This window comes from Schistocerca cancellata, chromosome 5 (genome assembly GCF_023864275.1).
Source record: "Schistocerca cancellata isolate TAMUIC-IGC-003103 chromosome 5, iqSchCanc2.1, whole genome shotgun sequence".
NCBI lineage: Eukaryota > Metazoa > Arthropoda > Insecta > Orthoptera > Acrididae > Schistocerca > Schistocerca cancellata.
Window position 1 is genome coordinate 504523082 of NC_064630.1, and position 13878 is coordinate 504536959.

The following is a 13878-nucleotide window of genomic DNA, read 5'->3' on the forward strand; positions in this document are numbered from 1 at the left end:
CTGCACATATCACAAAGGTAGTTGATGTTTGATGTTCCTGAGCATATAGAAGTTATAACTAGTAAAAGAAATCCCACCAACTACATAACTGGATCCTAGATTCAAGAAGTACACTTCCTAGAAATTCCTTGTTACTGTTGAAACAACTTGCTCAAGAGAATTGACAGTATAACAAAATTTGATTTATGGAGCATTTAATACTAAGATAATATTGTGCAAGAATATAATGTGCAAATAGGAGTAAAATGGAACTGTAAGCAGGGTTCGGTTACTTTCTGAAAGAGCTTCTTTCAGATCATAAAGTTTCGTTTGAAACAGAGGATCATATAATTGGTAAAGGCACTTCAGGGGCTCCAATGTTCACTGCTTTAGTTTGGGTTTGGCAAATTTATTTCTCCTGAGCCATGGGATTTCATGTGCCGCCACACCTCTGTAACCATAACCTGTGAAAGTGCTATAGCAGCCACTATCTGACATGACAGAGAATGTTGCGTGCCACAGAAATTGAGGATTTTGGCTTGATAACTGCCTGGATTATTGTTACAAACCTCCTCCCCCCCAAATCTCTCTCTCTCTCTCTCTCTCTCTCTCTCTCTCTCTCTCTCTCTCTCTCTCTCTCTCTCACACACACACACACACACACACACACACACACACACACACACTGACACCTGTTGCCACACTTCGTGTGTATGAGGCTTATCCAGACAGGTGGAACCGGGTGAATGGATTTATAACTCCATAGCTGTTGCTGGAGCATACTAATTAAAAAAAAATGTTCTTGGTGGAGCAGATCAACTGCTGGTGAGCACTTCTACCCAATATAATGAGAGAATTTCTGAGGATTATGAGAACACAGCACAGTTAAGCCAAAATGTTTTGGTCACTGTTGAGGACCCCTTTGGTTCTACTATTACATGTAAAAATGGTCTAGATTGCATTACAAGCAGCCTGAATCTACAGACTGGTTTATCTTGACAAGTAACAAAACTTCAGAAGCCTTAAGAAGCTTAATGAATTTCCCATTTAAGTTAAATTCAATTACAGCTGCTGGGTGGTATTATGAGGCAATAATAAACAAAGTTCTTGAAGAAATTGAAAAAGAGTGGTCAGCTGAAGGTGTTAATGGTTGTGCAAATCAAAATGGTGAGAGTGAATGGCTTTCTCTAAAATACATATACAGGATGTTCATAGTTAAAGTTCCAGAGAAAGAGAATCACTGCTCAGAATGTCGTCAAATTTGATCAGCATATTATTGACGCAGGGGGAATTTCCATGGAACATAAGAAACATTTAATGAAAATTTTACCAATAGGTGGCTCTGAAAGTGTCTTAATGTAAATAGAGTCAGCAACAAATGTGACTGATGAATCCCAATACAACAGCTAGGGGTTGAGTTGCACATTAAACCATCTGTGCTGTTCAAAGTACATGACTGCACAAGTTCTACAGTCAAGAGTTGTGGTGTTGTTCGTTAGGTAAGCCATCCACCAAGGTTGTACCACACCAGATGGGAAAATTGGTTTTTCGTTTTCCTGGGGCCAAAAACCGTATCAAAAGCAAAATGACATCAGTTTCTAATTGTTGGTAGACTAATTTCGGCCAAAAGCTAAAACAAGAAACAGAACAGCATATTCCACGAGAGACTGGCGCATGTCAGGGGTCATGATCAGAATGTGTTGCGAGGTGTGCGCCTCCAGTTCAGCTACATTCATAATTGGAGCACTGAACACAACATATTTCAGATAACCTCTCAGCCAGAAGTCACACTGATTAAGATCAGATGATATGGATGGCCAGGTTGTAGGGAAATGGCAGCTGATAATTGCAGCATTTTGGAAATGCCTCTGCAGCAGTCACTTCTCTAGCTGCATAATGTGTGGAGCAGCACCATCTTGGATAAAAATTATCCTACCACAGTGACAGAGCAGATAATAAACCCACAGGAATCATTACCTTGGGGGGGGGGGGGATATGGCCTTATGATAGACGGCGCTGTCAACTCGGCAGGCACTACACAGGCATCTATGCAGAATGAAGTGGTACCAGTTGATGGGTGTGCAGATTTTCTGTCGCCTGTATTCTGCGAATTGACATGTCCTTGGATATGGAAATGGGCTTTGTCTGTTTGTCTGTATTCAGAATGTTCCATGGCCATTCATTGTCCACATCCATGCGAGGAAGGAATGCCAGAGTGAATGTTCGTATTGCTGGCAGGTCATTGAGGAGCAACTCCTGAACATGAACATATGTGATTACTTCCCTGTGCAATGCTTGTTTACACACCACTGCTCGACCCCTCCTGCACAGCTGTGTCATCATCTGCACTAGATATCAGATCAACCGATTTCCTTCCTCTGCCACACTGCACTTCAAAATAACGTATGTTCTCAATTTTCGTGGTCATTTATTCCAGACCCTAAGTACACATCGGACCAGTTCCTTTTTTCGTACCTTTGGGTCTGGAACTTCTACAGAGCAACTGACACTCAATCATCATCCCTGTAAAAGAAGCTTACTATCAGCACACAATGCTTCATGGAGGCTATCATATTGGACAGCTTGGACACAAACTGAAGAATAACTATGTACCACATGCTTGTTGCTTTTCATATTCTGATAGTGCCATATCTCTCTCTCTCTCTCTCTCTCTCTCTCTCTGTTTTTTTTTTTTTTTTTTCCCTGGTGACAATAATTTGCTGTTCTAATTTGGAAAAGGTCATTCGAGAGTGGAGAAAATTGTTAGCCCAAGAAGGAACAAATGAAGAGCGGTTCAGTCTTGGTCCTAAGAAAAATGGCTGTACATTGACTGCGTGGCCTTTGCGGATGACCCGACCATTTTTGTTAACATCATAGTCAGTAGTCAACAAGATCAATAGGCTGTCAGAAATTGCTGAAAAAGTTGGACTCCAGATCTCTCTTCAAAACACCAAATATATGACAAACATCTGTGATGGACCTGAATGGATGATCACCAATCTGGGAAAAATTGGACGGGTTAAAAATTTCAGTCAACTAAGTGAAGTCTTCCAGGAGAATTGATTAGGTGAAGAAGCAATTAATGTCAGGATGAGGAAGTTAGACCAGGCATACCATCTGACAAAGAATACCTATAACAAAAAGTCCTGAGTATAGGGGCCAAGTTCAAACATTATACTACAATCATAAAACGTGAGGGCTTATGTGTATCGGAAACTTTGACCATGAGTAGACAAGGTCAAACTGAGCGGCTGGAAAAGTGAGAGCGTAGGATATTAAGGAAAATCCTAGGTAATAGATGGGTTGATGGACAATAGCAAATGAGAGCAAATTAGGACTTGTACAGCAAGACAGAACCTATCGCAGCATCCATTAAGAAGAGACGATTGTTATTTTACAGTCATCTCAAGAAGATGGACGGTGATTGACTAACAAAAAGAATATGGAGTTTCATCCAATCTAAGAAAACAAGGCTGAGATGGTTCGAAGAATGTGAAAAAGATCTTAGGCAGAGTGGCATCTCAGAGGGAGAAATTCCCGACAGGAACAAATTTAGAAGATTGGTGAAAAACTATCAAGGTTTTAAATCGTCATCAATGTCCAAAAGACGGAGAGGACCAGGATGGGCTCAAAAGGTATTGGCAGGAAGTCAAAGCTGGAACAAGAACAAGACCTAGACACTAAAATGAAATTGGTTGTTACCACACAGTCCATAGACGCTCAACTCGATAAAGAAAAAAATCACTCTACGCATTGATTTCCTTTCTACAGCATTTTGAAACTAGAACTTTAATTACAGGCCCCAGGTACATTCAGTTTGACATTAAAGTTAGTAATTTTACCCAATCACATTATACTGGTTTCATGCCGCTTAAATGGCCATCCATATATACCAAATTCATTACAGTACTAAAAGTATCGAAAATCTTGTTACTTTTGGGAACTATGGCCAAGCAACTCTTGAGCCAGCTACAAGATGAAAACATCTGCTAGCATGTGCTAATTGCTCCAACGAACATCCAGACTGGAATAGTGTGTGTCCAGCCTATACAGAAGTAAGCAAATTAAAAGAAATGAAGCTTATGTAATGTGTGTTGTGTGCTAAAGCAAATAAATTGTATTAAAGTTGTGCAGATTCAATCATTTGTTATCTTATTTGCACCAGTTGTGAAATAGTCCATAGTTAATTAGCCTGAAAAGGTTCGAAAACTATTTAAAAAAGTGACTGACTGACTGCATTTTAAATGAACATTATGACATTAATATATTGTATACTGATGAATCCAAACAGGTGGACACACATGGCTGTTCCAGATTTTTCCCTGACCACGTCATATGAATTATCGGATTGTTCGTGTGGAACTTCAACAAGTGATTATGTCTATTTAACATGACTTTAAATAGGTGTAGCGCCCTGAGATGTGAATACCCATCAGTTTTTTGTGCTTGTCGAGTACTGATTACATTTTGACTAAGAGAGTATGAATTGAAGAAAAATAGTTTCTTTGTGTGACTCAGTTTCACTCCAATGACATTGACGTAAAATGTAAACATGGTGTTTCAGTTGCAGGTTTCCACTGTTTAAGCCCTGTTTTGCACCATATCAGTATTTTGTCATTACACAAAGAAAATATTATTTCTAATTTCTAACATTGCATTGCTTGATCATGTTTCTATCCTAAGGGATTCGCAGGGAAGTAAGCTGCTTAAAATTACTCGTGAGTTTGGTCATTGCATAGTAAAAGCTTGATGCTAAATGTACAGTAGTTCAAAAGTATGTTACTCCTTTTATTAGACAAGCATTGGTAAGAAAAACTTTAATGAAATGTCTAGGCTTCACTCAGTTCCCAGAAGTACACTTGTAAGTTCTGGCATGATAATGTAACACGTGGGAGACATGAAGGTTTTTACCACTTTGTATTGCAGTAGCCACTGCTGACTGTCTTAAGTGTTACCTGAGTTTTTTCAGTGTTATACATGTAGTTTATTCATCATTCACCAAATTTATCTTTCAGAGTGGAGGATCTCCACAGTCGTCACGACTTAGTTCACCTGCAGCAGACTCCCCTATTAATTCTCGACATTCGTCCACTCTTTTGCCACATGAGGCAAGTGAAAATGGTGAAATTGACTACAAAAAGGTAATAAATTATTTAAACTTTGAAATTTAAGAAAAGAGTTGTTTCAGATGTTAAAAGATATAGTACATTGAAATCTAATTATAAAGTAGGTTGTTCCCATTCCTATTAGATTGTAATGGAACTAAGGATGAAACTACTTGAACTCGTCAAACGATTAATAAATAAATATAATAGAGGGAAACATTCCACGTGGGAAAAATATATCTAAAAACAAAGATGATGAGACTTACCAAACAAAAGCTGTGGTAGGTCGATAGACACACAAACAAACACAAACATACACACAAAATTCAAGCTTTCGCAACAAACAGTTGCTTCGTCAGGAAAGAGGGAAGGAGAGGGAAAGACAAAAGGATATGGGTTTTAAGGGAGAGGGTAAGGAGTCATTCCAATTCCGGGAGCGGAAAGACTTACCTTAGGGGGAAAAAAGGACAGGTATACACTCACGCGCACATACACATGCATCCATCCGCACATCCACAGAGACAAGCAGACATTTGTAAAGGCAAAGAGTTTGGGCAGAGATGTCAATCGAGGCGGAAGTACAGAGGCAAAGATGTTGTTGAAAGACAGGTGAGGTATGAGCGGCGGCAAATTGAAATTAGCGGAGATTGAGGCCTGGCGGATATCGAGAAGAGAAGATATGCTGAAGGGCAAGTTCCCATCTCCGGAGTTCTGACAAGTTGGAGTTAGTGGGAAGTATCTAGATAACCCGGACAGTGTAACACTGTGCCAAGATGTGCTGGCCGTGCTCCAAGGCATGTTTAGCCACAGGGTGATCCTCGTTACCAACAGACACTGTCTGCCTGTGTCCATTCATGCGAATGGACAGTTTGTTGCTGGTCATTCCCACATAGAATGCGTCACAGTGTAGGCAGGTCAGTTGGTACCAGAATGAGATTTTCACTCTGCAGAGGAGTGTGCGCTGATATGAAACTTCCTGGCAGATTAAAACTGTGTGCCCGACCGAGACTCGAACTCGGGACCTTTGCCCGCGAAAGGCAAAGGTCCCGAGTTCGAGTCTCGGTCGGGCACACAGTTTTAATCTGCCAGGAAGTTTCAGGTCAGTTGGTAATTCACGTGGGTGCTTTCACACGTGGCTCTGCCTTTGATCGTGTACACCATCCGGGTTACAGGACTGGAGTAGGTAGTGGTGGGAGGGTGCATGGGACAGGTTTTACACCGGGGGGCGGTTGCAAGGGTAGGAGCCAGAGGGTAGGGAAGGTGGTTGAAATGAGATCCATCCTTCATTAAATCCTCCCCACTCCACCAAGAGTGTCTTTCCGCCGTCCACCTAACCTTCGTAACCTCTTAGTTCATCCCTATGAAATCCCCAAACCACCTTCCCTACCCTCTGGCTCCTACCCTTGCAACCGCCCCCGGTGTAAAACCTGTCCCATGCACCCTCCCACCACCACCTACTCCAGTCCTGTAACCCAGAAGGAGTACACGATCAAAGGCAGAGCCACGTGTGAAAGCACCCACGTGATTTACCAACTGACCTGCCTACACTGTGAAGCCTTCTATGTGGGAATGACTAGCAACAAACTGTCCATTCGCGTGAATGGACACAGGCAGACAGTGTTTGTTGGTATTGAGGATCACCCTGTGGCTAAACATGCCTTGGAGCACGGCCAGCACATCTTGGGACAGTGTTACACTGTCCGGGTTATCTGGATACTTCCCACTAACACCAACCTGTCAGAACTCCGGAGATGGGAACTTGCCCTTCAGCATATCCTCTCTTCTCGCTACCCGCCAGGCCTCAATCTCCCCTAATTTCTAATTTCAATTTGCTGCCGCTCATACCTCACCTGTCTTTCAACAACATCTTTGCCTCTGTACTTCCACCTCGACTGACATCTCTGCCCAAACTCTTTGCCTTTACAAATGTCTGCTTGTGTCTGTGTATGTGCGGACGGATATGTGTTTGTGTGTGCGAGTGTATACCTGTCCTTTTTTCCCCCTAAGGTAAGTCTTTCCGCTCCCGGGATTGGAATGACTCCTTACCCTCTCCCTTAAAACCCATATCCTTTTGTCTTTCTCTCTCCTTCCCTCTTTCCTGACGAAGCAACTGTTTGTTGCGAAAGCTTGAATTTTGTGTGTATGTTTGTGTGTCTATCGACCTGCCAGCACTTTTGTTTGGTAAGTCTCATCATCTTTGTTTTTAGATATAGATTAATAAATAAAGCTATACACCGCAAAATAGAAATTAAAGTGTGTAAAATACATTTTGTAGCTACTACTGCATATCCCTTACATATTATAAACTTGTTGGCTGTGGTTTGAAATGGCAAATGTTGTGTGTTTATAGCTCTATGAAGCCTTACTGTTGGAGAATGAAAGGATAAAAGAGAAATTACAGAAGACTGAGGAGGCTTTGAATGAAGCCAGGGTGCAGATTTCAAGCAGTTCTATACCTGTAAGTAAATGTCATTATAAAATAGTTTATTTTGGGGATTACTTTGTTTCAGTGTGTTTCTTTCTTAGTCACTGCTTTTATTTTCCATCATTTGCAGCCACCAAAGAATTCACTATCGGAGATGGAGAAACGTGAAAGGAGAGCAATGGAAAGGAAACTCTCAGAAATGGAAGAAGAACTGAAAGTACGTATAGGTTCTAATGCGCTCTTCATACCTATTATATTACAAATTGCATACTTTTTAAATTATTGTCCTTGACTTTACCATGTTAAAGTTTTGTATTTTAGGTTCCTGTTAGTGTATGATTGAAAGGATCGCTACAAAACTACATTATAAAATAAGTGGAGAAAATACTTTATGTAACAGCAGGAATTAAAACAAATATTATTTTACACCCTCTTCTGTTCCATTGTGAACTATAATGGATATTGAAAGAAGAACAGCGATGTATAACAAACCCTTCAGAAATAAGAGCTATTTATTAACAAAACACCACTTTAATATAGGAACAAGAAAGAAATTTGAAATTAGACACTTTTATTTGGAACATTTTAAGTTATGCTAATAAAGGGTTAGCTCTTGGAACTAAGGAAAGAAAAACATTAGATTGGTTAATTTTGTACAGAAAGAGAAAAAAAAAACTAAGTTAATTGGGCACCTAACTCAAATTTCCATAAAAATATCCTAGAAGGAAGAATCTGGGGATAAAATGCAGTAGGTCCAGAACTTCTGTATTACCCCCCAACCCCACCCCGGGGGCTCACGGTTCTTTCGTGAGTTCATGCGTGGCGCACACAGGGCCCCCAAGCTATTGCAGCTCATTCTTCATTCCCTAGCTGCATTTTCTTCTCCTGCCCCCTTCCCTTCCTTTCCCCACTCCTTCCCCATTGCCACTTCCTTCCCCTCTCTTGGTGTTCTGACATACGTCAATCTGGCTATTCCCCTGGTTTCCTGCGTGAGTTGCAACTTTGTTCCTTTTGCCTGTTTTTTCACCCGTTTGGCATTTCAGTCCCCACTTGAGGTTTGACCTCCACTTCAAAGTTTCCTGTTTTTAGTGTGAGCCATGAACTCATGATGTGGATTCCTCTCCCCTCGCCATTTTCCACTGTAGCCCCTTCCACCACGTTAGGTCACCAGCACATGTAGCCAGTCCGTGTGGTGGGCCTGTTATGTACCCATATGGTTGAGCCCCCTGACAACACAGGGATCTGAGCTGTTCTCTCCCCGTATATGCCAAAGAGTGGTTGCTTGTCTTCTTGGAGCATTGCAACTCCCGGCAATGGCTGCCGTGCCAGACGGCCCTTGCTTTGGCTGGGGGGCACCCATGGGGAAGAGCCGCTGGTTGGAGTCGGTGGTGTCAGGGTGGATGCTTGGTGCATGAAGTGTATCAAGCTGCAAAAATCTGACCGTTCTCACATGGCCGTCTTTTCGAATGGTGAGGGATCCTTAAATGCTGCCTCTTATGACCTGGCATCCTTCCCTTCCCTGACACCCCATGGGAGAAGGGTCAGGTTCACCGTCATGGGCTGAAACCCTTTCGCCATTACCTCTTCTGTACTACGATGGATGGGGGCACTTTCACTGCACAAAGCTATTGTTTTTCATCAAAAATATCAAGGACAAGGTTGGTGAAGTGGAGTCCGTTAGTAAGATGCGGTCAGGCTCCCTTTTGATCAAAGCTTCTGCCACCCAATCCGCAGCTCTTCATGCCTGTGATTGTCTTGGCAACATGCCAGTGTCTATCACTCCTCACCCATCTCTGAATATGGCCTAGGGCATCATTTTTCGTGGGACCTCATCCTGCAAACCGATTATGAACTTTGGGCTAATCTGGAGCAGCGTGATGTTCATTTTGTTCGACGTGTGCAGAAGGGTCACAAAGACAACCGCACTGCTACTGTCACCTTCATTCTGACTTTTTAGGGGGATACCCTCCCAGAGAAGGTCAAGGTTACACGCTACAGATTTGATGTGAAGCCGTACATCCTTTCACCTATGTGGTGCTGTCGGTGCTTGCGTTTTGGGCATACGTCTTCCCGCTGTATGGCAGACCTTTTGTGTGGTGACTGTGGCCACCCAGTCCATGAGAGAAACCCTTGTGTTCTGCCACGTGTGTCTGTCAACTGTGCTGACCGCTACTGCCCTCACTCGCCAGATTGCCCGGCTTACAAGAGAGAAAGAAGATACAAGAATACAAGTCCTTGGATCGCCTGTCATACACTGAGGCTTGCCAGAAGTATGAGTGACTCCATCTCGCGTCACTATCTTCAACTTATGCCTCTGTTACTTCCTCACCTCCTCCTCCTCCTCCTCCTCCTCCTCCCTCGTCCGTACCCCAGCCCCGCCCCACTCTCCCCTCCGCCTCCCCTGCAGTTCCCACGACCTCCCCTCCCCGGCCGAAGAAGTGCCTGCCCCCCTTCTTCGGCATCTGCCGGTGATCGGGCTCCCTCCCAGGAACCCTCTACCCAGCATCTCTCAGGCCAGAAGACATTCACCACCACTTGGCCACAAGGTGCACCATCTGTGCACCTGCTCTATCTTGGTCCCCGATCTTGCAGACGCCTGTACTACCCCTGTGTCCTGCCCTCCTCCACTACAGAAAGAAAAGGAAGAAGAAACATATATCCCACGACAAGGTGCCCCGGAGGTGCCAACTCCCCTCTCGCATAATGAGTCGGGCATCTTATTTATGGATGTCACCCCATCCTTGTCGGTGACAACTACTGACAAAGTGACCTGACCACCTCCTCGGCTCTTTCGTGCCTATCTTAGACTCGCACCACACGATCAGTCAGTGGAAATGCAATGGATACTTTCGTCACCTACCGGAAATGCATCGTCTTGTGTCCTCTTATTCTGCATACTCTCTTGCTCTCTGAGAAACGCATTTCTATGATGACCACTCTCCAATTTTCCTTGGTTATTGGACATTCTGTCGCAATTGTGCTGGCCCTGGGATAGCATCTGGTGGGGTCTGCACTTCGGTTCACTCCGATGTCCTTAGTGACTGGATCCCCCCTATGTACTCCCTTGGAAGTGACAGCGATTAGAGTACAAACGACTCCGGCAATCACACTTTGCAATGTCTACCTCCCTCCAGGTTGGCAACTTCCTTATGTTGCCCTATCTATCTTACCGTATTTACTCGAAGCTAAGCCGCACTTTTTTTTCCGGTTTTTGTAATCCGAAAAACCGCCTGCGGCTTAGAATCGAGTGCAAAGCAAGCGGAAGTTCAGAAAAATGTTGGTAGGTGCCGCCACAACTAACTTCTGCCATAGAATATATGTAGCGCTACACAGGCATGCCTTGTAGGCACAAAGATAAATACGGGTGCCAAGTCTTTTTTTTCTCCGCCCCGAGTTTCGACCACTGCATTTTCATACATTATCCAACGAAGCAAATACAAATTCCGTATTGTTAATCTTCGAATGTAGCACAATATAAATGTACTACTAAAATCCGACTGGCAAGACTGTTTGGGATGTTTGTCAATATGGCCAACTCTACGTTCTGAATTTTTTCCTACCTGTGAGAATAGATGGTTGCTAATAGGAACCTGATGAAATGTGAATCACATGCAGTATTCTCTTCACCATAAGAATAATGCAGCTTTACTGTATGATTAAATGATGATGGCGTCCTCTTGGGTAAAATATTCCAGAGGTAAAATAGTCCCCCATTCGGATCTCCGGGCGGGGACTACTCAAGAGGATGTCGTTATCAGGAGAAAGAAAACTGGCGTTCTACGGATCGGAGCGTGGAATGTCAGATCCCTTAATCGGGCAGGTAGGTTAGAAAATTTAAAAAGGGAAATGGATAGGTTAAAGTTAGATATAGTGGGAATTAGTGAAGTTCGGTGGCAGGAGGAACAAGACTTTTGGTCAGGCGAATACAGGGTTATAAATACAAAGTCAAATAGGGGTAATGCAGGAGTAGGTTTAATAATGAATAGGATAATAGGAATGTGGGTAAGCTACTACAAACAGCATAGTGAACGCATTATTGTGGCCAAGATAGGTACGAAGCCCACACCTACTACAGTAGTACAAGTTTATATGCCAACTAGCTCTGCAGATGACGAAGAAATTGAAGAAATGTATGATGAAATAAAAGAAATTATTCAGATAGTGAAGGGAGATGAAAATTTAATAGTCATGGGTGACTGGAATTCGAGTGTAGGAAAAGGGAGAGAAGGAAACGTAGTAGGTGAATATGGATTGGGGCTAAGAAATGAAAGAGGAAGCCGCCTGGTAGAATTTTGCACAGAGCACAACTTAATCATAGCTAACACTTGGTTTAAGAATCATGATAGAAGGTTGTATACATGGAAGAACCCTGGGGATACTAAAAGGTATCAGATAGATTATATAATGGCAAGACAGAGATTTAGGAACCAGGTTTTAAATTGTAAGATGTTTCCAGGGGCAGATATGGACTCTGACCACAATCTATTGGTTATGACCTGTAGATTAAAACTGAAGAAACTGCAAAAAAGTGGGAATTTAAGGAGATGGGACCTGGATAAACTGAAAGAACCAGAGGTTGTACAGAGTTTCAGGGAGAGCATAAGGGAACAATTGACAGGAATGGGGGAAAGAAATACAGTAGAAGAAGAATGGGTAGCTTTGAGGGATGAATTAGTGAAGGCAGCAGAGGATCAAGTAGGTAAAAAGACGAGGGCTAGTAGAAATCCTTGGGTAACAGAAGAAATATTGAATTTAATTGATGAAAGGAGAAAATATAAAAATGCAGTAAGTGAAGCAGGCAAAAAGGAATACAAACATCTCAAAAATGAGATCGACAGGAAGTGCAAAATGGCTAAGCAGGGATGGCTAGAGGACAAATGTAAGGATGTAGAGGCTTATCTCACTAGGGGTTAGATAGATACTGCCTACAGGAAAATTAAAGAGACCTTTGGAGATAAGAGAACCACTTGTATGAACATCAAGAGCTCAGATGGAAACCCAGTTCTAAGCAAAGAAGGGAAAGCAGAAAGGTGGAAGGAGTATATAGAGGGTCTATGCAAGGGCGATGCACTTGAGGACAATATTATGGAAATGGAAGAGGATGCAGATGAAGATGAAATGGGAGATACGATACTGCGTGAAGAGTTTGACAGAGCACTGAAAGACCTGAGTCGAAACAAGGCCCCTGGAGTAGACAACATTCCATTGGAACTACTGACGGCCTTGGGAGAGCCAGTCCTGACAAAACTCTACCATCTGGTGAGCAAGATGTATGAAACAGGCGAAATACCCTCAGACTTTAAGAAGAATATAATAATTCCAATCCCAAAGAAAGCAGGTGTTGACAGATGTGAAAATTACCGAACAATCAGTTTAATAAGCCACAGCTGCAAAGTACTGACACGAATTCTTTACAGACGAATGGAAAAACTAGTAGAAGCCGACCTTGGGGAGGTTCAGTTTGGATTCCGTAGAAATACTGGAACACGTGAGGCAATACTGACCTTACGACTTATCTTAGAAGAAAGATTAAGGAAAGGCAAACCTACGTTTCTAGCATTTGTAGACTTAGAGAAAGCTTTTGACAATGTTGACTGGAATACTCTCTTTCAAATTCTAAAGGTGGCAGGGGTAAAATACAGGGAGCGAAAGGCTATTTACAATTTGTACAGAAACCAGATGGCAGTTATCAGAGTTGAGGGACATGAAAGGGAAGCAGTGGTTGGGAAGGGAATGAGACAGGGTTGTAGCCTATCCCCGATGTTACTCAATCTGTATATTATGCAAGCAGTGAAGGAAACAAAAGAAAAATTTGGAGTAGGAATTAAAATCCATGGAGAAGAAATAAAAATTTTTAGGTTCGCCGATGACATTGTAATTCTGTCAGAGACAGCAAAGGAGCAGTTGAATGGAATGGATAGTGTCTTGAAGGGAGGATATAAGATGAACATCAACAAAAGCAAAACGAGGATAATGGAATGTAGTCGAATTAAGTCGGCTGATGCTGAGGGAATTAGATTAGGAAATGAGACACAAAGTATTAAAGGAGTTTTGCTATTTGGGGAGCAAAATAACTGATGATGGTCGAAGTAGAGAGGATATAAAATGTAGACTGGCAATGGCAAGGAAAGCGTTTCTGAGGAAGAGAAATTTGTTAGCATCGAGTATAGATTTAAGTGTCGGGAAGTCATTCCTGAAAGTATTTGTATGGAGTGTAGCCATGTATGGAAGTGAAACATGGACAGTAAATAGATTGGACAAGAAGAGAATAGAAGCTTTTGAAATGTGGTGCTACAGAAGAATGCTGAAGATTAGATGGGTAGATCACGTAACAAATGAGGAGATATTGAATAGGATTGGGGAGAAGAG

General features: G+C 42.5%; 1 protein-coding gene across 5 annotated transcripts in view; it reads left to right on the top strand.

Annotated features, from left to right (window-relative positions):
- The window catches only part of LOC126188892 (protein phosphatase 1 regulatory subunit 12C-like), a 385917-nt gene that overhangs the window by 351992 nt on the left and 20047 nt on the right, over positions 1-13878 (top strand). For all 5 annotated transcript variants that reach the window (XM_049930575.1, XM_049930576.1, XM_049930580.1 and 2 more), the window contains 3 exons: positions 4995-5120; positions 7435-7542; positions 7640-7726. In XM_049930575.1, coding sequence (XP_049786532.1) covers positions 4995-5120; positions 7435-7542; positions 7640-7726 — 321 coding nt within the window. The remainder of the gene's footprint in view (positions 1-4994; positions 5121-7434; positions 7543-7639; positions 7727-13878) is intronic.